This window comes from Silurus meridionalis, chromosome 29 (assembly GCF_014805685.1).
Source record: "Silurus meridionalis isolate SWU-2019-XX chromosome 29, ASM1480568v1, whole genome shotgun sequence".
Lineage (NCBI taxonomy): Eukaryota > Metazoa > Chordata > Actinopteri > Siluriformes > Siluridae > Silurus > Silurus meridionalis.
The window spans coordinates 6236788-6262233 of NC_060912.1; the positions used below are offsets into that span (position 1 = coordinate 6236788).

The window sequence follows — 25446 nt, forward strand, 5'->3', positions numbered from 1 at the left end:
TATGTTGTTCGTAACTGGCCTTAACCAGCCCTAAATTCTTTTTGTTTGTTTTTTTCAAACCAAGTATCACTAAACTTGTATTTCCCCATAGCTGAGAAATAAGTAAACACGTATGTAAAAGCTGATTGGCTGTCACGTGTTGGTCTTGTTTGTAGATGCAATGAATTTGATTTGGACTAGCGAAAGAAAGAACGACAACACAGAGAAACAAACAAAAGAACTGGAGTATTTCAATTAAGAAAATTAAAGACCTGTTTCAATTTATTTAAGAACAGTGAATTTAAGACTTTTTACAGCCTAAAATACAGATTTTTAAAGTTAGACGTTTTAAGACTCCACGGAAACCCTGTTTAAGCATGGAATTTTGCTCAATACCGAGCTCCATCAACGACTTCACAGAAAACCATTTAAAGCTCTAAACACCTGATCATAAGATTCAAATCTGCTTTTTTTTTTTTTTTTTACACATTACATAACACATTTAGTCCCCATATCCCATAATAATATCCTCCACTATTCTGAAGATGTTTCATTAGATTTCAGTGTAAAGCTTTGTGCCGATTTATTCACAAGAGTGTTAAAGTCACGTACTGATGTGGGTTCAATGATGGGGCCTGAAGTGCAGTCAGCGTTCACATTCATTCCAAAGTGTTCAATATGGCAACCCATGCAAAACAGATTTTCCAAAATTTGGTTTTATGCACAGGAGCATTATCGTGCTGGAACAGGTGAAGGGGTTTGTGAAGGGATACTGAATGCTCTCACATACAAAGACATCCTAAACAACTGTGTGCCTCCATTTTTGTTGTAACAGTTTGTGAGAGAGCGAAATACTGGTACTTTATTCCTACTTACGATGGAGACATCTTTTTTCACTAAAAGCAGGAGATATACTTAGGCGCTTGGAAGACATGCTTTAATCACTACAATTGCTGTTTGACCAATCTAGCGAGAGTGGAGCATCTCACAGGGCGAGAGATGCGCTCATTCCAGCTGTGGCGCATCGTGCGCTGCTGCCTGTTGCGTGAAATTGCGTTTTATCGTATCGTCATCGTAAGATCGAAAAATCGTAAGTCGAACCATCGGGGACATCCGTACTTGTCTCAATACTTCTGTCCATATAGTGCATCTTTAATATTGCATTGCCTGCTTGAGATCAAGTAAATTCTAAGAGATTATCCTAAGTTTTTATATTATTAATCTTATATTATAATATTGTGGCAAAACAAACAAAAAAAAACTATTGTTGTGCAATTCAACTACAGTATACCTCTAATATAATAATGTAGTTTTTTTTTTTTAACTTGATGCAAATATACAATCATAAAAACTGTAGTATTCATTTCTAATGATGATCACAAAGAACATTATACCAACCTGTATGATCCCTGCTTGGGCTTTACACAACACTACAGGAAGCAGCCCTAGAAATGACATTCTGTAGAAGCTGTACACATCTGGATACTTACTTTTCGTTTCACATCTGACGCCACGCTGAAGAGGAGTGAAAGGTAAAAACCCAGTTCGATCATATAATACCAGTACTGAGAAGGCAAGAGAACCTGAGGAATAGAGAAAAGGCAGACATTTAACCCACAGTTTAAGTCTTTGAGTTTGTTAAATAAAAATAATTATAATAAAGATTTGGACTGGATTTGCACGAGGACCCGGAGCTGCTCTGGGATTTTATTTCTATACAAACCAGTCATGGTGATGATTTCTCACCATTCCAAGGAATACGATTTCTTTCTTTTTCACCACTTGATTTAATACAATTTAGATAAACCCTGTTAGTTTCTTGTTGTTTGTTGTAGGGCTACAGCTATCCATTATTTTAGATTAAAGATTATTTAAACTTTTTGCCGTTTTTTTTTTTTATTGGCCAGAATCTTATGGAAGCACGTTTCCTCCACATAAAAAAAAAAGTTTACCTAATTCGACTTTTTTCCCACCGAATGTATTTCTCGCAATTCTGACTTTATTTCTCATTAACATCCAACATTTCTGGTGCATCCACCGGTAACCATGTTTTTAGCCTGAAGTTTGAAAACTCAGAATTGAGAGGGAAAAAAAGTCTGAATTTATAATGTGGTGGAAATGGGCTTCCATATGAATCTACTCCTCGGCCCTCGCTGTTTTCTCCCTGTTCCGGCATTTCTTTTTATTTTGCAGAGCCTTCTGTGTTTACCTGTCTATAGCTCTCCAGAGTTTAGCTGGTTGTGCGTCAGTAAAAATGGTCCGTGGGGAAACACGATGCTCCATGTGTAATTAAATGGACTAAATAAAGCATAGAGGCAAATTACTCGTATTACTCGAGGACTCGTTTCAGCCCTAGTTTTTGTTTTGTTCATTGCTACACTTTATGACAGAAGTTTGTGTACAAATGGCCATCAAACCAATGTGCTTATTGAACATCCCATTCCAGATTTAGTCTCCCTTAGCTGTTTTCTTTCTTCTGGGAAGGCTTGCCAATAGATTTTAGAGCATGGCAATGAGGATTTATGCTCATTTGGCTTCAAGGGCATTAGTGAGTTTATGAGACTTTTGATTGTTTGCACTGACTGAATCTTTGCCATCGGCTTAAACAAGAAAGCGGCTAATTTATGGATTTTTCCTGGGTTTTTCCCGGTTTCACAAACTTCAAGTCAAAAAACTGAGCCCCATAACATTAGACCAATGAAATTGCCGAACGGGTTCAGGTGAACCAATGAAACTCTTTATATTAAATCAGATGCGCTCCCACTGAATCGGGCCGCACCACATCATAAATATGGATGATGTTTCTCTGACGTTTGACCTGCTGCTCACTCGGACTGTCTACAGGAAATGCGAATGATTCGTCACGCTGAAAACAATCGGGCATGAAAAACCGCACTTCACCTGTGTTCTGAGCTGCACGGCATCGGGAGAAAAGCTTCACCGATGGTGATTTTTAAACGCATGACGATGACAAAAGAAAACTCCTGAGAGAAATTGTTGTGAAAGGAAGGAGAAAGACAGTGAACAATGATTTTCTTGGTAGGCTACTGTTTAGATACAAGCCGTGTAACAGACACTATCTTTCATTAAAGCCTGTGTCAAGTTCATTAGTTTCAGTGTAGACACCTCCGGCTTATAGACAGGTGCAGCGTATTTATGTTCAAAATAAAAATTTTGGTCAAATTCAGTGGGTGCAGCTTATATTGGGGTGCGCTTAATAGTCCGGAAATTACGGTACTTTAAAAAAAAAAAAAAAGAAAAAAAAAAGAAAAAGAAAAAGAAAAAGAAAAAGGATAATAAAATATGCATTATTACAACAGCCACCATAATGTCATTCAACTGGAAAGTATCTAGTTATTTATAGATAATAGTGACAGACGGGGTAAAAGAATAAGGGTGTTACCTAAATTGTTAAAAAATAAAAAATTGTGATCTTGAATTGAATTTTGAATTGTGATTTTGGGTACTTCCATGGAACTGCCTGACTTTGTTTCTGCTGAAATAAAGTCTGATTCTTTGCCATCAGAACCCTGGATTCTACACATTGTTAAAACACCAACTAAAAGGAATAGACTGGTTTTGAATGGTAATTTTGTTTTCAAAAAGCCAAGGTATTGATGGTGAATGAGAAGGTCTGAGGTGCAGTCTGTGTGATCATCCCAAAGGTGTTCAGTGTGGGTTTGAGATCAGGCTTCTGTGCAAAACAGGTTTTTTCCACTCCAAACACCATATCTTCATGAAGATGGCTTTGTGCATTACTATGTTGGAATCAGGTTTGGGAGTCCAGTGAAGGGGAAAATGCAATGCTACAGCATCCAAGAATGCTATGTATACATGCTATACAATTGTGTGACTAAAACCTGTGCGGCAATAATTCGGAGAACAACATTTTATTGATGATCTTGACCCCAAACCCCATATTTCACACTTTCTAAATGGTGAACAGAGAGAAAAGTCTGATAATGAACCAACCAATGAAAACCTAATGTTCACTTAGGCTTTGTGCTCATGCTGGAACAGGTTTCCTAGTTCAAGTGAAGAGAAAATTTCTGTGCTGCCACATCCAATACAATTCTGTACAATTGTGGGCCTCCAACTTTGTGGTACTTATGTTTATAGCAACATAACAGGCAACTATGTAGCCTGCTAAACTCTTGTCTCGCCTCACTGTTTCGAAGGTACCACAACTCAGAAATACTTAGAAACTTGAAAGGGACAGCTTTAACTAGGTGTCCTTCACCTGCTGCAATAATCGATTGCTCCTGAAGACGAGGGTTATTTTCCCTGCTCTAGCCGACCCTTTAAACCTTTGAGCGATGTAATCAACAAACTGTGCTGGACTTTAGCCTTCCAGAACTGCTACTTATAACTCGTAGCTTAAGCCTTAACCCCATCGTTGGGAGATTTTGAAAACGAATCCCTGCATCCAAGACTAAAGAACAGCACAGCAGGTTCTGCTCTGGCTGAGATAGATGACATTCCTCTCTCCTGACATAGCGATAAATTAACTCATGTCTATATACACATTTTCCTAACATATACTCCTCCTCGAACTTCTAGATCGATGCCCACATTCTCCGTAGTTCTTCCTAGTATGTTTCCATGGGATCTCTGGCTTTTAGCTACGCTGCTCCTTATTTGTGTTTAATATTGTATGCATACTTCTTATTGGTTGTATTGTGTTGTATTATTTTAGATTGTTTGTTAATTGTTTTATGTAATTTAACTGTATGTAAGGTGTCCTTGAGTGTCGTGTAAGGCGCCTATAATTAGTATTATTATTATTAAATGCTTTGGCAGACAATTTTCCCCAAACACATCTAGCTGCCCATGACACTACTGTTCGAGCAATTGACACACACACACTTAAATTAGAAATCCTAAAGAAATAACTTACAATGCTTTGAAATCATGCATGAACACCCTGTGAATCAAATACATGAACAGTATACAATATTAGAGTATATAATTAATATAATATTACCAATGTTGGGAAGCCATTCCACATCTCTTCCATTGTGTAGAACCAGGGTTTCTGTACACACAGATCCACAGTTTCATATACTCATACATATACATATATATATAGATATATAGATAGATAGATAGATAGATAGATAGATAGATAGATAGATAGATAGATAGATAGATAGACTGACACACACACACACACACACACACACACACACACACACACACACACACACACACACACACACACACACAGGTTTCTAATATTTTCACCCAAGTTCTGATGTACTCACGTCAACGAGAACAGCCAGACCAGCAAAAATGCAAGAAGGTAAAATGTAAATCTCCAACTGCGGAAACAGAGAGAAATGTTCAAATCAAACTTTATTTGTCACTTTATATAAAATTTAAAAAAGCAAAATAGAAAAAAAGACAATTAACTGATCACGTCATACCAAATGCAAACAGATTCCTACATTTCATTTAGCTATAATTTCAAAAACCTATTAAACATATAGTTTTAAAATGGCCTATAGTTGATGGAAGTATGTTCAAAATAAAAGAGATTCTATTCTAAACCTTAATTTAGAATACGAACTAATCAATACCAGTAACTACAGTTCTCACTATTCAGTCATCTCGGTTGCTATTACACAATCCATTTTTCCCCCTACAACTTTATTTGTAAATAGCGTTTGATATGTACGTTGGCAACAGTGTTCTTATTGGTTTAATGGCCACTTTTACCACCTGTATGCAAATACCACGCTAGGGATTTGCCTGTTTTGCATGTACCTTGCTTCCCTGAACTTTTTGAGCTGGTTCGGACGCTCTTGGTTGCGCCGTCTGCGAAACCACCTCTGCACCTGTTGCTGGGAAAAGCCTGTCTGTTTACTTAAACTCTCCACCACACTCTGTACAGAGACACGAGAGAAACGGAGAATGGGGGGGAAAACAAACAAACACATGAAAATATCCTCAATAAAACCACACACCAGACTATTACACCTATTTATAGACGTGGTTGCTGAGTTCACAGTTCTCTTACTTCATAAGCAGCCACTTCTTTTTAAAAACAAATGCTTCAATATGGGCAAAAGCATCCACTACTACAAGTTCAACAATTCTAAATCTAACCTGGGCTTTTGCTTTTTGAGGAATTAAACAAGAAAAGGGAAACTAATTAACGATGCGTTAATATGATGCTTTATTCCGCTTATGCTGTTTTCAATACTGGATTCTGATTGGCTGAAAGGTCTTTCGTAACGTCTTTCCAAAAATGTACTGTAATACTTTATCTCTGTGTACTGTATGATTTAGAGCAGAAACAGTTTTAGACAGACACTGCATGGACAAAAGTATTGGGACACCTGAATTTCCCAGGAATATGAGATTCTTTGACTTTGTGGTAACAGTTTGAAAGCCAGACAATTATATTTTGTCTTTGGATGCGATTGAATGACATTTTTCCTTCACTTAAACTTGAAGACCCAAAGACCTGTTTCTGAATGGCAATTAAAAAAAACCTGGCACAAAGCCAGGAGTCTGGATGATCTTGGAGCTCCGACCTCCACCCTATGAAACACCTTTAAGATGAATGTGAACGCTGGTTGCACCCCCCCCAGGCCTCATCACCTCACCTACATCAGTACATAACACAAATCTCTACAAGCACACTCCAAAATTGAGTGGAACATTTGAGAAGCATGGAGGTTATTCTAACAGCAAATAGGGACTCATTGTGAAATGGGATATAAAAATAAAAAAGCACATACTAATCTATTGGACAGGTGTCCACAAACATTTGCACCGCGAGCATCAATAACAGCGTCAGTAACTTGTCAATGCGGACTAATGTCCAGGTCATAAGCGGGATAATCAACAGGTCTGCGTTACATGATTTTGATGCGGTCCATCAGGTAGCTATTCACCCTGCATGAACATCGTGTAATAGGCACCTCGCTGTGGATTATTCCTTACATATGCCACGGCAAACCATGTTAGATGTAGGGGGTGTAACATACATGTAACGCGCATTCGGTTGCAACATAAACCTTTTTAAACGTGTAGAACATGGTTCTAATCAGAGTTCCTGCGGGAACGTATTAAGTGGCGGACCTCAAGTTTGTTCAGTCTCTGCCTTGCACTTTAAGTGCATTTTTTAAATTTATTATCACACTTGAAAACATACACAACAATGCCAAGATGGTATAAAACAGAAACTAGAGTTAGCGCAGTGGATTCTTTAGCGTTTTTATGTCCGGGTTCAAGAATTTCCCTTAAAAGGAGAAAATCCTGATTCCACATATCGAGAGAGTGAACAAGTAAAGGATGGAAGAATTAACAGTTAAATAGATTATATTAGAAAATGTAATATTTAGTGTTACACACACACACACACACACACACACACACACACACACACACACACACACACACACACACACACACACCTTTATTACCCAAATAAAGTCTAACAAATGCAAACTATTTAATAAAAATAAAAAAACATTTATTTAATGTGCCAATTTCATTAGTTACTAAATTTAATTAACATAAGAGTATTGAATTAATTAGCTTTCTTCTATTTTATTTATAAAAAACATGCACACCACATTGCTATATGATGCACAATGGAATCATTTATACCTGTCCTGGATGTTTGCTCGAGGTGCAGAAGAACGACTCCAGTGTAGGATTGGGATCTGCCCGGACTCTCACCTTCTCCTTCACTCCCATCACCGAGGCCAGTCGAAGTGCCACAGTCCTACAAGGTGACTACAATTACTACAAAAGTCCATCTCTTGCTTTTTTCCAAGGTTATACAAGGACTCTCATGTAGAAAGCAGAATTACATAATTCCTTTCACAGAGAAATTTTTTCAGATCGGAAAGACCGCTACGCTGCGACCGATAATGAGATTTTCTCTGCCCGAGGCCGATGTTTAGAAATCGGGGCGATTAAAAGTATATGATGGCGATTTTTTTTGTCTGATATGTCTGCGCGATTTTGTCCGATATAATTGCCCGACTTTATATAGTCACAGTTCAAGTTCTTCAGGTTTCCCTGTTCCCACACAAACTACTTGGCAGACGGCTGTAGTCTGGCCGGTGTTCTAGTGCCACTTTTTTTTTTTTTTGAGGAGACGCCACATTCCTCAGAGCTACTCCTTTGAAATTGGTTTCATGTGTTCCCCACCTTAAGTCTTAGGAAGTTACCAGGTAGTTATTTTTGAAAAGTTAGCAGGCAGAGGAGGACATCACCGGGTCACGCCCTGTTATGCCCTAGTAACCGGCGTCATTGCAGCACAATTGGGTGATGCTGTTTATAAAAAAAAAAATGCCAAAAATCATCCCGATAGATTTTTTGACTTCTGGTCACAACGAGATGTTTTCTCAGAAGTGTGTAAATTTTAAGGAGTATTGCTTCGCCCACGCAGCTGCATCCTGATTATAACAGTGGGATAGTTTTGTGCCTTTTGAGCATTATAAACAATAGATCACCAGCACAAGCTTAGCACTTGCATCATCTAACATGCAACTATTTCCATATGCTACAGTTGCAATTTGGCCGAATTCTTCTGAAATCGCACACTGTGGACTTTTACGCCAGTTTGAGACTGATGGACTGATGGATTTCTACTAGAGATGGTTAGATTCGCGGCGGCGCTTCGGCATAAACGGTACCGATGTGACGAGTAGATTTGAAAAGGTGTGTGTTGGTAAAAAACTATTTACTTATATAATCATGAGTAGGTGTGCTATACTTTTATTATGTAGAAAGTGACCAATAATTTGTGACCAAAATTTGATATGTACACTACGGAGACCGAGGCGTGTCCTGAGAATCACATAGAATAAAGATTAACATGGCAGAGGTAGAGCTGCATCTTCCTGGAGACTGAACAGTAAAAAGTTTGCGAACGGGCCACGCTTTAGAAGATCAGAAGGCCTTTAAGTGCATTTATGATCTGCTGTCTATCTGAACCAAAGAAATAAAAGCAGACTATCTCTACCATATTGAATTGTATAGCATCAGATTTCTTTCACTGCATCATATTGCGTTGAATCAAATGGCATCTTTATGGGGTGAATTGTGTCACGACACATCGGTGGCTGCTTCATACACATCGTTCATGCTCCACTGGTGCACTGTGTGCTGCGTTTCTTCATTCGGCTTTCGGAAAATGTTCCGTTCTTATAACGCTGGTTTTAATGGCTGGTTTTATTTTTAAGCTCATGAGAAAATAGTGAGTGAGACACGGAATATAAAAAACATTCATAAATCAATAATAAAAAAAAACTTCTACACTGATGTTTTACTGATGTATAAAGACGTTGATCTTCACAAACCTCTCGAATATCTGCCGTATGATCAGAAAGACCAGGGCTATTGGAAGAGTAACCCAGAGGTCAGAGCCTTTGGGGTAGATGCGGCCGTCGCGATCCTGCAGGTCGGCCCATCCCAAACCCGCTGGAAACCACAGGCGCTCATTCCAGAACCACTGGCTCAGGCTGGACAACATAGTTCTGTAAAAACATAAAAAATAAAATAAAAAACCCGAGGATTAGCACAGGACCAGGTAGGGATTAATATTTTATTTTATTTATTTATTTATTTATTTTAAAGCTCAATTCACAGTTTTTCCAGACATTTAGCTTTATCTTTCCCGATGCTTCAATGGCCATAAGACAAGAAAGAAAAACTGCCTGTGCTCTCTACATAGGAAGGAGGACACGAGCCTTTAATATGCAGATAGCGATTTAGTCTGAACATGTTGTAATTTCCTGTGAGGCAACATGTGTTTAAAAAAAAAGAAAGAAAAAAAAAGAAAAAGCATTTGGCTGACTTCAGGGTGAAGTCATGATGGGTCTAAGAAACCAGAACATCCACAAGGTATGTTTGTTTATTGCTTTTCAATGGCATGCCAACATCGATTGTTATTTCCATGGCAGGATCAAGGAGGGTATGATGCGGCGTTATGGCATTTTTGCAGAAGTTTTGGCAGAGGTCGGTAGATATATGGAGTCCTTCTGTTTGTTGAATACATTTTGAAAGATTCCAACCCACTACTTTAAATAGAAAAGTTGTTTTTAAATGTATTGCAGTCCATTAATGTGTGTTTTAGGTAACATCCCACTGTAAGCTTCAACACCTAGATTGGTGTAACGCTATTTAGAAATTCTAAAATGACAAGTTTTTCACTTTCAGCCGGTCGGAATGATGAGAGTATTGTGAGAAATTAATGAGCAAACTGACACACTTTTACTACACGCTGATTATTTAACTGTTGGATGGCATAAGCTCAATAAGTGACGTAAATTTCCTCATCCTGTTGCACAATACTGGATAGGAGGTTGAGAACGTCCGGGTACATGTAGCCCATATACTCTCATGAAGGTGAACTACCATCATAGGCTTGTTCGGAATCCAAGAGTACACCACAAAAGGAGAATTGTCAGCTGTTTACACGGATCTGAAGCAAAGCTGTTTTTTCTTTACTCCTTCAATTGAAACAAACCAGTTTGGGCTCAGAATAAATCTAAGCAGCTTAAAGTAAGAATAACAAATTATTAAACATAAATTAAAAAAAGCCTGACAAATGCTGATCACTGACTGGTGCGAAAACCTGCACAATTCGTAGGCCGTGAAAATGGTTACGGTTCCTAAATTTTCATTAACCTTGTAAGTGTAGCGCCCCCTACCCTCAAACTTCAATTGGGCAGAGCACCAAATTCGAACTTTCTTTTTACCCCAACACCAGTATATGGATTTTTACCCTCCTTTGAATGTAGTTACGTGACGGTTAGCAGAGTTGAGCGAGGCGAGTTTACGCAAAATAACAATTCGATTTATTTATAAAGAACAAACGAAATCAACTGCTATAAAGGAATTGTTTAAATAAATGTAAAAAAAAATCAATAAAGACAGGAATGAACTGACCCAAATGTCCAGGGTTTAATTCTTTCTTGGGCACTAAAACTCAAATCAGAAGCAACCTAAATACATCAGGTCCCAAAATTTACCTCAGGTCCTTTTAACAACACAAATAATAGTATCAAGCACCAATCAAGGTCAATAGAACTCATAGGAGTTAATACAACAGCCAGTATACCAGTGTGAGCCTACACTCATACACCAGTCACACCATTACCTGTTGCAGTCTTGAAATGTTGCTGGGGAGAGTGAGCACAAAAATCCTCAGAACGGCTGAAATCCGCAATTTCCTCATAGGAAGCGGCTAAAACCTCCTGGTCCCCGGCCAAACGCCATCACATTCCTCTCTCTCCGAGCCGACCATACTCCAAGCCCCGTGTTTTGCAGAGTCATGTCTGGTACCGGCTCCGCTCAGCCACGTCCACCAATAATTTAACTGCAGTGACCGATAAAGCGTCCAAAAGAACTCTCTGGCTATCGGTCACGACAACGAATGAAGTGTAGCAGCCATCGCAGAAGACAGCAAACGCAAATCAACTCTTGTACAGAGTATTACATACATGCAGAACACTGAAGTGGTCACAACACTTACTGCGCTCAAAAGTGTCCCTTTTAGCACGGTCTCCTTTTGTAGCCTCAAAAAATCCCAATTCTCCAATCAGCTTTCTCAATACACTCGCAGGGGCGGGAACATGCACAATTTCAGCCAAGCACCAAAACAAAATCCGCTAGGAAGAGACACGTTATGAACCAACGCATTACTACCAAACTTTATAATTGCACTCTGAAAGGGGAAATACACCAGAATAGGATTTGGACACACAGACACTGTTATGATACGGTTTGCATCAAAATCCTTATAAAGGCAAAAAGGAAAAAAGAAAAAAACTTGAGGGGTAAAGCTTTTTTTTTTCCCCTCTCATGTTTGGAGTATAGTTATAACCTCATTTTTTCTTCTCAGGAAAATTGCAACACTCCACCCCATGTTATCTTTTTCAGTGATCAATTCTTTTTTGTTTTTTCACGCATTGATTACTGTAATGCTTTGCTTCTTGGTGTTTTGACTAAGGATTCTGACTAAGACCAGGTCTGGTGAGCATATTTCTCCAGGTTTGGAGTCATTCCATCGGTTCCCAGTCTGATTTCGGATTGATTTAAAAATGTTAACGCTGACCTATAAGACCCTACGTCTAAGAATGGCACCTCATTATTTGACACGGCTTTTAACTGTCTACACTCCAAGGCGTGATCGCCGTTCCTCTGATTCCGGGCTTTTGGTTGTAGCTCCTTCTTGTTTTCGCTCTATGGGTGATCGGGCTTTTTCCTCGCATGCACCGAAGCTGTGGAATTCTCTCCCCGCTGAGATCAGACAGGTCGAGTCTTTTTGCTACTTTTTTAAATCTGCTCTTAAAACTTAGCTTTTATGTGTTGGGGTTTTTTTTGTGTGTGTGATGTATTCTGTGAATTACTTATTTTATTAGTTTTATTATTATTACTATTGTTTTTTAATTTATCTTTTCTTCTATGCTCAGAAAGCACTTAGAGATGCTACTTTTAAAGGTGCTATATAAAATGAATTATTATTATTATTATTATTTATTATTATAAACACCCCTGTAAACAGTGTGTTAGAGTAACCCTAGCTGGGCTACAAAAGTATAAATCAAGCTTATTGGTGTTTTTTGCTGAATCATCAAAACGATCTTCAACCATTTCATTCCGTTCTCCTTCGTATCCGACACGCCGAACAAGTTCACAGCGGGCCTCGGTGTCGCCTCACCGTCTCGCTCCTCCCTCTGTGCTTTTCAAAATCTTTTTCGACGTGCCGCAAGTACAAATCAGCTCCTATGCCAACGAGTTCTTCGTCCTACCAATTTCTACGCCAGAAATAACTTGAACATGATAGAAGCTATTGAACAAAAAGCTCGCTGTAACCTTCAGCCTGTCCGGATCAATTCCAAACACCAAATCGGTTCATCTGCTGGTTACAATGATAATTTCATACAAAAATTTTTGTCACGCTTGCAAAATCGTGCCAACGAGAAACTCAGACAGACTGATGCATAAATGGACACATGGACAGGACAAAATCCTACTATTCAAGACGGAATGACCCTTGACCCTGTTTGGATCAATTCCAAAAACTAATCAGTTTCATTGTTCACTGGTTATAATAATAATTCTGCATATACACTAAACTTTCTTTTGGCTTCTCCCATTAGGGGTCGCCACAGCGGATCATCCGCATGTTTGATTTGGCACGTTTTTATGCTGGATGCCCTTCCTAACGCAACCCTCCCCATTTATCCGGGCTTGGGACCGGCACTAAGGCTTGTGCAAGCCTAATGGCTGGGGTTGGTTCCCTGACCGGGTATTGAACCCGGGCCGCAGCTTTGAGAGCGCCGCATTCTAACCACTAGACCACCAGGGAACCTACTCTGCATATACACTATATTGCCAAAAGTATTGGGTCACCTGGTCATATGTACGGTATGTGATTTTTGAGCATTGCATTCCACATTCAGTCCCAATTTGCTCTTATAATTCCCTTCACTATTCTGGGAAGATGCTCCATGATTGATAAGGCCTGGGGTGCAGTCAGCATTCCAATTCATCCCAAAAGTGTTCAGTAGGGATGAGATCAGCGCTCTATAACAGGTCACTCAAGATCTTCCTCTCCAAGCATGTAAACCAGATCTTCAAGGAGCCCACTTTGTGCAATGCTGGAACAGGTTTAGGGTTTCCAAGTTTAAGTGAATGCAAAATTGTATAAAAGCGCATCTAAAGATGTCCTGCACAATTGAGTGCCTCCAGCTTTGTGGTAACAGAGTGAAAAAGAACCAGCAGGAAAGGTCAGGTGGCCCAATACTTTGGAAATAAAGTGTAGATCCAACAAACATTTAAACACTTCTTCTTGAGATACTGAGCTAGGGAGAATCTAAAGTGGATGAATGGACAGGCAGCCCAAATGCCACCAAGTGGAGGCACTGTAATGTTTTCATTAAAAAAAAATTAAAAAAGATAATCAGGTTATCGCAATCTCAGAAAAGTACAATGTGACATAATGTATTACCAATTAACTATGGTCTGACTGAATACTTGGCAGGGTGCTATTTGAACATCCCATTCAACATTAGTGCCCATTTGCTCTTTTAATAACTTCCACTCTTGGGGGAAGATGTTCCACTAGATTTTAGAGTGTGCTTGTGAAGACTAAATCAGCCACAAGGGTGCTGGTAAAGTCAGGTACTGATGTGAGAGAGGTGAAGAAGCCTGGAGTGTAAAGTCAGCGTTCACATTTAACCCAAATGTGTTCCACTGGTGATCTTCCACTCCAACCCTCAGCTACATGGAGCTGGCTTTGTGCACTTATGCTGGAGAAGGTTTGGGTCTCCACGTTCAAGTGAAGAAATGTCTTTTTTCCATGTTACTGCATCCCAGAACCTCCTTCAGCTTTGTGGGAACTGTCTGGGGAAACAACCACATACGGCTGAAAGTCAGGTGTCCCAATACCTTTGCTCATATTGCGCTGCAGATCACATGAACTTTTTAAACACGGCTGCGATCGACATCTGTGAGCATACCGATGTTTCCTCAAAAAGTGAGAAACGGAACAGGAAGTTAAAAGAAAAAAAGAAAAAAAAAAAAGAGAGATGACTTGCAAAAGATGATAAACCAGCTTGAGCTAAAGTTTATACCCACAGTGTGAGTAATGCATATTTAGGTGTAAGGTTAATAGTTGCACAAACATGCAACACTTCTATATTTCACAACGTTACACATAATCCGTTTTGATTTATCCAAATTATTCTACACTGCCGCGTCCACGCTGGTTAATTGCTCATTCCCTCGCTTTCAAAATGCTGTCACTGTAATTGAGTTCTTCTAATTGAGTATTAAAACTAAAACATTAAAAATGTATTTGTATAGATTAATGTAAATACTAATTAAAGTTTAGTTTAATTTCATATAAAAAGCAATTTGGCAGCTTTACAGAATGAAATAAATTATATATTATAAATGTATATATATGTATATATATATATATATATATATATATATATATATATATATATATATATATATATATATATATATATATATATATATCCACCTATACGTTTTCTCCATAATGATCCAGTCCCTGACACAGTATGAGGAAGAAACCTTGAAAGGACCCAGACTCAAATGGAAACCAGTCCTTCTGGGATCAATGTTGGGTTTAACAACTGATATTCACTAATGGAGACATGAATGCAAGCATTTTCAAGACCATTGGAACCCTAAACCAATCTAGCAAACTTTTTTCTCCAAATTTTTCCTCAGAATATTACAAAAAAAATCGTCATCACCATGACAACGACGTGCAAATTTATTACAAAATAAGATAAATTAAAATTGCATGTATATAAGTATTCAAAAATTTTTGCTCAATACTTTGTTGAAGCTCCTTTAGCACCAATTACAGCCTCAAGTGTTTTTTTATTTTTTTTTATTGTAATGCTATAAGCTTGGCACACCTATTTTTGGGCAGTTTCTCCCACTCTTCTATGCAGAACCTCTCAAGCTCCATCAGTTGGATGGAGAGTATCAATGCACAGCCATTTTCAGATCTCTCCAGAGATGTTCAATCTGGTTCAAATCAGGGCTCTGGCTGGGCCACTCAAGGACATTCATAGAGTCGTCCCGTAGCCACTCCTTTGTTATCTTGACTGTGTGCTTAGGGTCGTTGTCCTGTTGGAAGATTAACCTTCGCCCCAGTCTGAAGTCCAGAGCGCTCTGGAGCAGGTTTTCATCAAGGATGTCTCCGTACATTGCTGCATTCATCTTTTCCTCAATCCTGACTAGTCTCCCAGTTCCTGTCTCTGAAAAACATCCCCACAGCATCATGCCGCCACCACCATGCTTCACTGTATGGATGGTACTGGCCAGGTGATGAGAGGTGCCTGGTTTCCTCCAGAAATAACGCTTGGCATTCAGGCCAAAGTTTTAAATCTTTGTTCCTTGTGATCTGAGAGTCCTTCAGGTGACTTTTGCCAAACTCTAGGCAGGTTGTCAAGTGCTTCTGTCTGGCCAGTAACAGGACTGATTGCTGGAGTGCTACAGAGATGGTTGTTGTTCTGGAAAGTGTTGCTCTCTCCACAGAGAAACGCTGGAGCTCTTTCAGAGTGAACATCTGGTTCTTGGTCACTTCCGTGACTAAGGCCCTTCTCCCTGATCGCTCAGTTTGGCCATGTAGCCTCTTGGAAAAGTCCTGGTGGTTCCAAACTTCTTTCATTTTCGGACGATGGCCCCCATCTGTGCTTATTTTGATATTCAATGCTGCAGAAATGTTTCTGCTCCCTTCCCCAGATCTGTGCCTTGGTACAATCCTGTCTCTGAGGTCTACAGACAATTCCTCTGGCTTCGTGGCTCGGTTTGTGCTCGGACATGCACTGTTAACTGTGGGAGCTCATATAGACAGACATGTGCCTTTCCAAATCATGTCCAATCAACTGAATGTACCACAGGTGAACTCCAAGTTGTAGGAACATCTCACGGCTTATGAATGGAAACAGGATGAAATTTTGAGTGTTATGGCAAAGGCTGTGAATACTTTTGCATGGATTTCAAACAAACTTCTTTCACTTTGGCATTATGGGGTACTGTTTTTAGAATTTTGAGAAAAATAATGAATCCATTTTGGAATAAAGCTGTAATAAAATGCGGAAAAAGTGAAGCGCTGTGAATACTTTCCGGATGCACTGTATATAAAACTGTACACAAAACTCACGGTAAATCAATTTTGGTACGGTTAGGAGGAAGAAATGCAAAAGCTTGTAGAACCTTTTTTCAATTTTATGTACTAATCTGTCTCTATCATTGTGGAGAATTTTGTCTCACTAGTCTTTACAATGCTGTTTCAGCTTATTGAGGTTTGGGGACATTGATTTATGCACAGCTTTCCTGAGGTCCTGCCACAGCATTTCAGTTGGATTGAGGTGTGGACTTTGACTGGGCCGTTGCAACACCTTGATTCTGTTCTTTTTCAGCCATTCTGTATTTGTGAGTGTGCTTGAGATCATTGTCCTGTTGCATGACCACATTTCAGCCAAGCTTTATCTGTCAGACAGAAGGCCTTATGTTTGACGATATGATACTCTGGTAATCATTAGAGTTCATGGCCAACTCAATGAATACAAGTTGCCCAGGTGCAGGAAAGTATGCACTGTAAATCGTCCTCACACTATGGCCTACATCTACACTAATCTGGATATATTTGAAAACGCTGCTTTCCCCTTAAAACGCTCTTAAACGTTCGTTTTCAATAATTTCTTATAAGTTGCTCGTTCACTCTAAAACGTCTGAAAAAGTCCCTGAACGCTCCAGCCTTCGGCATTTCCGCCCGCCGTTTAATCACTGTCGTTTATTTATTGTTTTCGAAAGCCTCCGTTTTCACAGTCCACACACGTGACGTGAAAACAACGTTTGTGCGTGAGTGGAGGGTGGAGCCGGACGGAAACACCTGCAGGTAATGAGACTAATCGGTTATAGTCTGGCGATGCCAGTAAAGAGGAGAGAGACACCAGCCTCCCAGAGAGCGCCACAAAGTGGAGAAGAGCGGAATGATCACCGAACGGCCACTAAGTGCAGGCGGAGAGCGCCGGCCAGCAAATGCACTTAGGTGGACGCTAAGAAAAGCGAGAAAACTCGTGCGGACGCTAGAAAGTGAAAGCGTGCCGATCCACGAGTGAAACAGGAGGACGCCGGAGGAAAGCGAGCCGATCCACGAGTGGCAAGACGGACGCGAGCATGTGCGTGAGCCCCGGAAACGGAAAAAGAATGGGTGAAAACAGAAGGAGAATAAAAGCTGTGTTTGATGAACTCTCTTTTGTGTCTCTCTTTCTTCTTCCAGCACGAAACCAGTGGCACAAAACAACCGTTTTAAAAAAGTATCCACTTTGGAGAGCGTTTTCAAACACAAAGTTTTCGTTGACTGAAAGCGCCGTCTCAAAGGCTAAAAAACAGAGAAAATTAAGCGTTTTTAAACTAAAACATAAGTGTAGACATACATCAGTATGTGAATCTACTAACACCCTAGTGGCTGGATGAGCACTAATCTCCACAAGCACAATCCAAAATCTAGTTCAGGGGCCTGAAACCACTGGGCTGCAAACATAAACCGGGCTGTAGATCATTTGGAACCAAAAAGAATAAAAACTCAATTTTATTGACTTTCGCTGTCTGCAGAATCAGGGACTGCTGATTTATTGGTGCATTTTCCCAGAAGAGTGAAGGTTATTAACAGCAAATGGAGACTAAATGTGTAATGGGAAAAGCAAATCGGTAAACATTCCATTTGAAAAGATTTAATCCAGGTAAATATATTAAAATATATTGCAATATCCTCAATAACGTGTATTGTGACATGACTGACCATATCAGTATCAGGAAATTATATATTGTTTTATTGTTTAAAGCCCTGCGCTTTACTCGCCTGCTTTTCCATCATAAGGAAGTGTAATGTGTTAATTGTCTCAGTAATCTGAACAGAGCTGCTGTCTGGGTTTACCAGTGGTCATTAAAGTGGTGCTGCTTATAGCACTTCAGTGGCAATTTCATTTAGAAACTTCTTTCCAGCGCGCCACAGGAAGCAGCGGGAGTGAAGATAAAGCAGAGGTATGCTTTTTAAAGACAGCACTGATGTTATGTTCGTCTCGGGACCGCCCACGATTACGAGGTGCACCAGAGGGCGGCTTGATTTCCGTCGTCCTCGTACTGGCAGCAGCACAGAATGAGTCAACAGGACACCAGCACTGTTACACGCCTCAACTCTCAATGGAGTCATTCTGTGAGTCACCATGACAGCATGGCTACTGTCTCTGACTACTGCGGCACAATACCACCACTGTTACCTGCAACCGGTGGCAGTGACGAGAGAGAGAGAGAGAGAGAGAGAGAGAGAGAGAGAGAGAGAGAGAGAATATCAGTTAATGAGAGAGGCACAGGTAGGATGAGAAACAGTGCATGAGGGAAAGAGAGAGATAGAGAGATAAAAAGAGAAAGCCAGTCCGGCACAGGGGGGTAATCAGTGAATGAGCGGCACAGGTAGAAAGAGAATCATTGCATGAGGGGAGAGAGAGAGAGGCAGTGAGAGTAAGGCAGTAGGGCAGAGAGAGAGAGAGAGAGAGAGAGAGAGAGATAGAGAGAGAGAGAGGGGCAGTGAGGCAGTAAAGCAGAGAGAATGGCAGTGGGAAGGGGAGAGAGAGAGAATCAGTGAATGAGAGACACAGACACCCATACAGAGAGAAAAAGTGAAAATGTGGTGTGTGTGAGAGAGAGAGAGAGAGAGAGAGAGAGTGTGTGTGTGTGTGTGTGTGTGAGAGAGTGCGAGTGTGTGTGTCACTGATTGTGACACCGAGACAAACAAATACACAGAAGATGGTCAGTGAAACGTGAGTTTTATCCCCTTGGTCTTTACACATTACATTCGGTTCCTGCTCGGACGCAGCGGTCCGGTTAATGAGCTGCTCATTCTGGTCAGCCGTGTTCTAAATTCTAATTCCGAGTTATTTGTCAAAATCCGAATCCTACGACTGCAAACATGTGACCCAAAACTCCTCTCGTGTACTGACACTAAACACACACCTTCCTTCTGTTTATATCTAAAGATAAGCGGACCGACTCCTTCACAGAGCAGCCTGAGTGAACTTTGATCGCTCAAACAGATGTTTTTGCTTGTGCAAACTAGCTCACCAGATTCAGGTACCAGATAAGAAACAGGCTAGATCTCCAGAACTATTTCATGCGCGAGGTTATAGAGGCGTTTATGAGGTACAAAGACTGAAGGCTGCTCGCGTTCATGAAGCGCAATCGTGTTCAGAGATAACGCTAATCAGGATATTGCAATAATTGATAATGCTGAACATTGTTGTTCGTTTTTCGTGGAAGTATTTACACAAGATATCAGACATGCATGAAAATCCAATTAGCGCCGGAGATAAGTCCTGAGAAGACATGTCGATTTACATACAGCATGACTCGCTAATGTGAAGGCTGATTGAGCGACTTCAAATGGCACAAAACGTTAAAAAAAGACTAAACTGAGCTGTTTTAAAGTAAATAAATAAATAAATAAAAACAACTTACTTTACCCTCTGCACTATTTTATAAAAGTGTCATGTGACTAACAGCTAGATCCTATTATCTTCAATCTCCTGTTCGAAAGTAAAGATCATACACCGTAATCAGGGAATAGATTCGAGTTAACCCCAAATACAGGTCAGAAGTTTCTGAAGGGTTTTCTCGACATCGGTTTGGTTTCATCTGACGACCGAAGCTTGAAGAAAAGACAAGAACAACATTTGTCAGAGAGGCTACCAGGAGACCAACAGCAACTTCACTGGAGCGGCAGAAACACTTGGGAAGTACTAGAACTTTTATCAAATAAATAAAAACTGACTGTCTGACTGCGCCTCACCAAAAGATAAGCCCATGGTGAAGCGCGGTGGTGGCGGTACAGTTCTGATATTCTTCAGTTAAAATGCAACCACAAAACAAGCTTCTATTCTGGTCCAAAACCTGAAGGTCCCTGATAAAAAAAAAAAAAAAAAACACCATTTTCACCATTCTAGCACAATAGCGCAAACACAAATCAAAGCATTAACAGCTTGGAACGGTCCATTCAGGGTAAAGATTAGTGACCTGAAGGGAAATCAGTCTTGTCACACATTTCACTTCAGGATGATGAGAGGAGGAAAAAACCCGAAGATGATCTATACACTTGCGTTGTATAGACTCTTTTTTACCGTCTATGCAACTTGAAGTCATTCTGCAGAAATGTGGAAAACACATTAAATAAAATTAAATAAAAAAAGGTCCAAAACCCAAAATAAATTCATACGATGGCATACGACAATATGGGAATTGAAAAAAAGAACTGCAGCTTAGAATTTTCAGGTTTGTAAGTCAAAATTTTCAAGTTTAAAACTCAGAATATTGGAAGAAAACAACAGAAATTTACATGAAAAAAATTTGAATATTCCAGTTTTAAATGCGGAAATTTCCAGTATGATGATCTGGTGATTCAGGACATTTCCTTAATTCAAGGGAAAATGCAAGGCGTAATGCAAAACAAGTGACGTCTGCCCAACGATGCAAAGTGTATATGTGGCTTTCGTCCTTGATAGAAATTAAAACCCCACAGATTTTTTTAAATTTTAAAACACACACGTTTCAAGTTTTTGCTCATATCCCATAATGGCCCTGATATGGCGTTATATGCAATATATGAAACCATTAAAATCTTAAAAATGTTAAAAAAAAAATGTATGCATGTACTGAAAATACAGTAAAAATGCAAAGACATTATGGGGTAGCATATATATATATATATTTTTTTTACATGTGTAGGTCGGATTTAAAAGGGTTTAATCCACTGAATTCATGTAATAATTTGTGAATTAAGAGTCAATTTAACAATGTAAGGCGTTTCTGTACGAAACATCCACTTGGAAGACGGTTTTAGTTTTGTCCTGTTTCTCTTTAAACGTGCGCTTTATGTTAACAATAAGGATGTGATGCCGTACCTGAAATTAGAGCCGTAGCGACCATGGGATTTATTTTCAATTAAATACAGAGAAAACACTTTGCCGGGTAGGGAGTGGGCGTTAGGGGGTTTAATTCTGGCTTTGGTGGTTCCTCAACCTCAGACACATCACTCGAAATGATACGAAGTGAGTCTGAGATGTAAAATGTGGTTCACTTTTTGTACAGTTTTTTTTCTAAATCAAGCGCCGTCTTAATCGAAATGCATGTGTGATGCTGGGAGAAGTGGGGATGAAGGACAGCCTGATATCATGTTTTAACTCAGCTCCGCATCCGCTTTTAGACAGTGATCGATCCTGCAGCAAGGACAAGACTGCCTGCAAAATGTCCAGGTGCAAGACAAAGAAAGAAAAATAACAAATTTACACATCAGTGGTGTTTATAAAGAATATGACTGGACAGAGTAGTGAACATTTTGTCCTATTTATAAACAGTTTGGGTTTTTAGGGCTGCATACACACTCATTCCACTCTTTTGTTCGTCGTTCAGTGATACGGCAATGGAAATAAGCGAACAAACGTTTGGCAAGTGTGTGCTTGAAACCATGGAAACCAGCCTAAGCATGGGGAACTCTGGGGCAGTAATCTGTCCATCTCTCTTTTCAAGCCAATAGGTGCTTTTTCCACAAACTGTAACCACAAACTTTGATGCACACAACTGTATAGGATGTCGTTGAATTCGATAGCGTTACATTTTCCCTTCAGTTGAACTACGAGACTCACTCTGGTTATATACGTGTGTGTGTGTGTGTGTGTTTAGTGTCTGACTCCACATAGGACTACCAGTTTTCTCCCAATAAGTTATTATACAGCCCAGTATGATAATGCGGTAAATCAAAATGTGAAAAATGTTTTTTTATAAATATTTTTAACATGTATGAACATATCCCACCACCCCTGTGACAATTTTTCATTTTCCGTGACCGACTTGAACAATGATTCTATAAAGGTATATATTGTGTTCTGATTTAATCTCGTAAATTAATGTTTAATTGTGTATCGGCGCATCGATGTTGCGCTGTACCTAGAGAGAGAGCGCCCGCTCGCACCGGCAATTTAAGCGATTTAAATGGATTTGCAGGCACGTCAAATGCAAATCCCGTCGGCGGCGCGGCCTTTGCATTTGTTTGATCATACAAAACGTTTTTATACGTTTCCGTCTGTATCTTCTCGTGACGTTCTGTGCGTCCTGACTTTAAAATGTTGTGAGGATTAGTTGTTTTTTTTTTTTACGGAATGTTTAACCATATACCACTTTCATTTCTACTTTAAAAAGATAAAAAGTCAGATTTGTCTTTCAACTTGACATGCAGTTTTGTACGACAGTGTAAATCCTTAGATAATATAGGGATAGATAGATAGATAGATAGATAGATAGATAGATAGATAGATAGATAGATAGATAGATAGATAGATAGATAGACAGATAGACAGATAGACAGATAGATAGATCCTCGACTAAGTATTTACATAGTCAAATTAAGTCTGGCCTATAGTCAACTGATAGTTGAATCTTGTAAAAGAAAAGAAAAAAAAAAACTAAACACTGTTTTTCTCAGTAAATATATTTCTAAAGGTGCTCCTGATTTGAAATTTGTACCAGATGTTGGCAACAACCCATGCAACCCACACATTAAGGTATGTGTAATAATGTGAAATGACAGGGGAAAAGTATTAAACACAATGTATTTAATACTTGGTACAAAAGCCTTTGTCGGTAATAACAGCTTCAAGACGCCTCCTGTATGGAGAATCTAGTTTTCTAGCATTGCTCAGGTGTGATTTTGGCCCATTCTTCTACGAAAACTGATCTGTAGCCTCTTCTATGAACTCTGATCTTTAGTTCTTTCCATAGATTTTTAATGGGATTCAAGTCAGGTGATTGGCTGGACCATTCAAGCAGCTTCATTTTCGTTCTCTGAAACCAAGTAAGAGCTGTGTGTTTGGGATCATTGTCATGCTGAAATGTTCACTCTAGTTTCATCTTCATCATCCTGGTAGATGGCAGCAGATTTTTATCAGGAATGTTTCGGTACATTTTTCCATTCATACTTCCTTCAATTATATGAAGTTTGCCAGTACCATATGCTGAAAAACAGTCCCACATTATAATGTTCCCACCTCCAAACTTCACTGTTGGTATGGTGGTGTTGAGGTGATGCGCAGTGCCATTTGTCCTCCAAACATGGTGTGTATAATGGCATCCAAAGAGTTCAATTTTGGTCTCATCTGACCAGACTATATACTCCCAATATTTCAGAGGCTTGTCCAAATGTTGTGCGAGTTTCACCGTGCATGTTCTTCAGAAGTGGAGTCTTGCGTGGTGAGCATGCACATGCTGGTTGAGTGCATTACTTATTGTTTTCTTTGAAACAATTGTACCTACTAATACAAGCTCTTTCTGAAGCTCTCCACATGTGGTCCTTGGCTCTTGGACAACTCCTTTGATATTCTTTTTACTCTTCTGTCAGAAATCTTGCGAGGAGCTTCTGGTCGTGGCCGGTTTATGGTGTAATGATGTTCTTTCCACTTCTGGATTATGGACCCAACAGTGCTCACTGAAACATTGAGAAGTTTAGAAATCCTTCTGTAACCAATGGCATCCGTATGTTTTGCAACAATAAGGTTGCGACGGTCTTGAGAGCGCTCTTTGCTTTTACCCATCATGAGATGTTTCTTGTGTGACACCTTGGTAATGGGACACCTTTATACAGGCCATTAGTTGGGACTGAATATTCATTTGCACTGTCAAGGGGCAGGATTGTTATCTAATTACTGATTGATTTCAGCTGGTGTCTTGGCTTTCCATGCCCTTGTTTCACCTCCCTTTCTTCATGAGTTCGATACCTTTTCCCCTCTGTTACATTTCACATTATTACACATAAACACACAGCTTCTGATGCAAAAGCCAGTATTAAACTGTTGTTCAGGTTCTGATGTTATAGAAGGAAAGAAAATCCCTACAATCAAATGATGTTAGACGGTTCTTTTCATCGCTCGCTGCAATACGAGCAAAAAAACTGGTCACACACTGATCCAAAGTCCAATACAAAAGTCATCAATATCATTGGAGCATATAAACTGGCATTTGGAAGGCAAAAAGTCAATTACACAAGAAAGTAAATGGGTTTAGGTGTACGATTTCGATTTCTCGATCTTCAATCCTATTGCATCGGATGAGTGCTTTTGCAAAATTGACTGAAAGGTTCTCTAAAGCTTCGTAACGATCAGCTGTTCCTTTAAGATTTCTGACATAAGGGAAGTCATCAGCTGGGAGAACTTTGCACTTTGAGCTTCATCGGCAACAATGTTTTCTGTCTTGCTGTGTGTTATTTTTTACTCCTCTTTATATCTGCTACAACATGTGACAATTTAAAGGATGTGTGACAGAGTAACGCTGAAGATGTTGGCCATTTGCTAATAATTATACCGTAGTCAGTCTCAATACTCGATTCTGATTGGCTGGAAAGCGTTCAAACTAATCAATGAGCTAAATAAATTATTTTCCTAGATAGAGAGAGAGAGAGAGAGAGAGAGAGAGAGAGAGAGAGAGAGAGAGATAGATAGATAGAGAGATAGATAGATAGATAGATAGATAGATAGATAGATAGATAGATAGATAGATAGATAGATAGATAGATAGATAGATATTAGTAAAGTCAGGTACTGATGTAGGTGAGAAGGTGAGGAGTCCTGGGGTGCGTTCAACGTTCACATTCGTCCCAAAGGTGTTCAATAGTTGTGAGGTCAGAGCTCTATAGCAGGCCACTCGAGATCTTCCATTGAAACTATATATTCATGGAGCTCTCGTTGTGCACAGAAACATCATCATGAAATAGGTTCAAGTCTCCTGGTTGAAAGTGAAGGGAAAATTAAATTCTGCTGCATCTATGGATAGCAAAGCTGAATACATAATTGGACACAAATTGGAGCCCGTGAGGGACGACAGGTCACTGAACAAACTCGTATCAAA

At 39.6% G+C, this 25446-nt stretch overlaps 1 protein-coding gene across 1 annotated transcript in view; it reads right to left on the reverse strand.

Moving 5' to 3' along the window:
- The window catches only part of cers2a (ceramide synthase 2a), a 36523-nt gene that overhangs the window by 7649 nt on the left and 3428 nt on the right, over positions 1 to 25446 (reverse strand). The window contains 7 exon segments of the mRNA XM_046843888.1: positions 1470 to 1562; positions 4964 to 5014; positions 5244 to 5269; positions 5272 to 5300; positions 5746 to 5864; positions 7600 to 7717; positions 9303 to 9479. Coding sequence (XP_046699844.1) covers positions 1470 to 1562; positions 4964 to 5014; positions 5244 to 5269; positions 5272 to 5300; positions 5746 to 5864; positions 7600 to 7717; positions 9303 to 9479 — 613 coding nt within the window.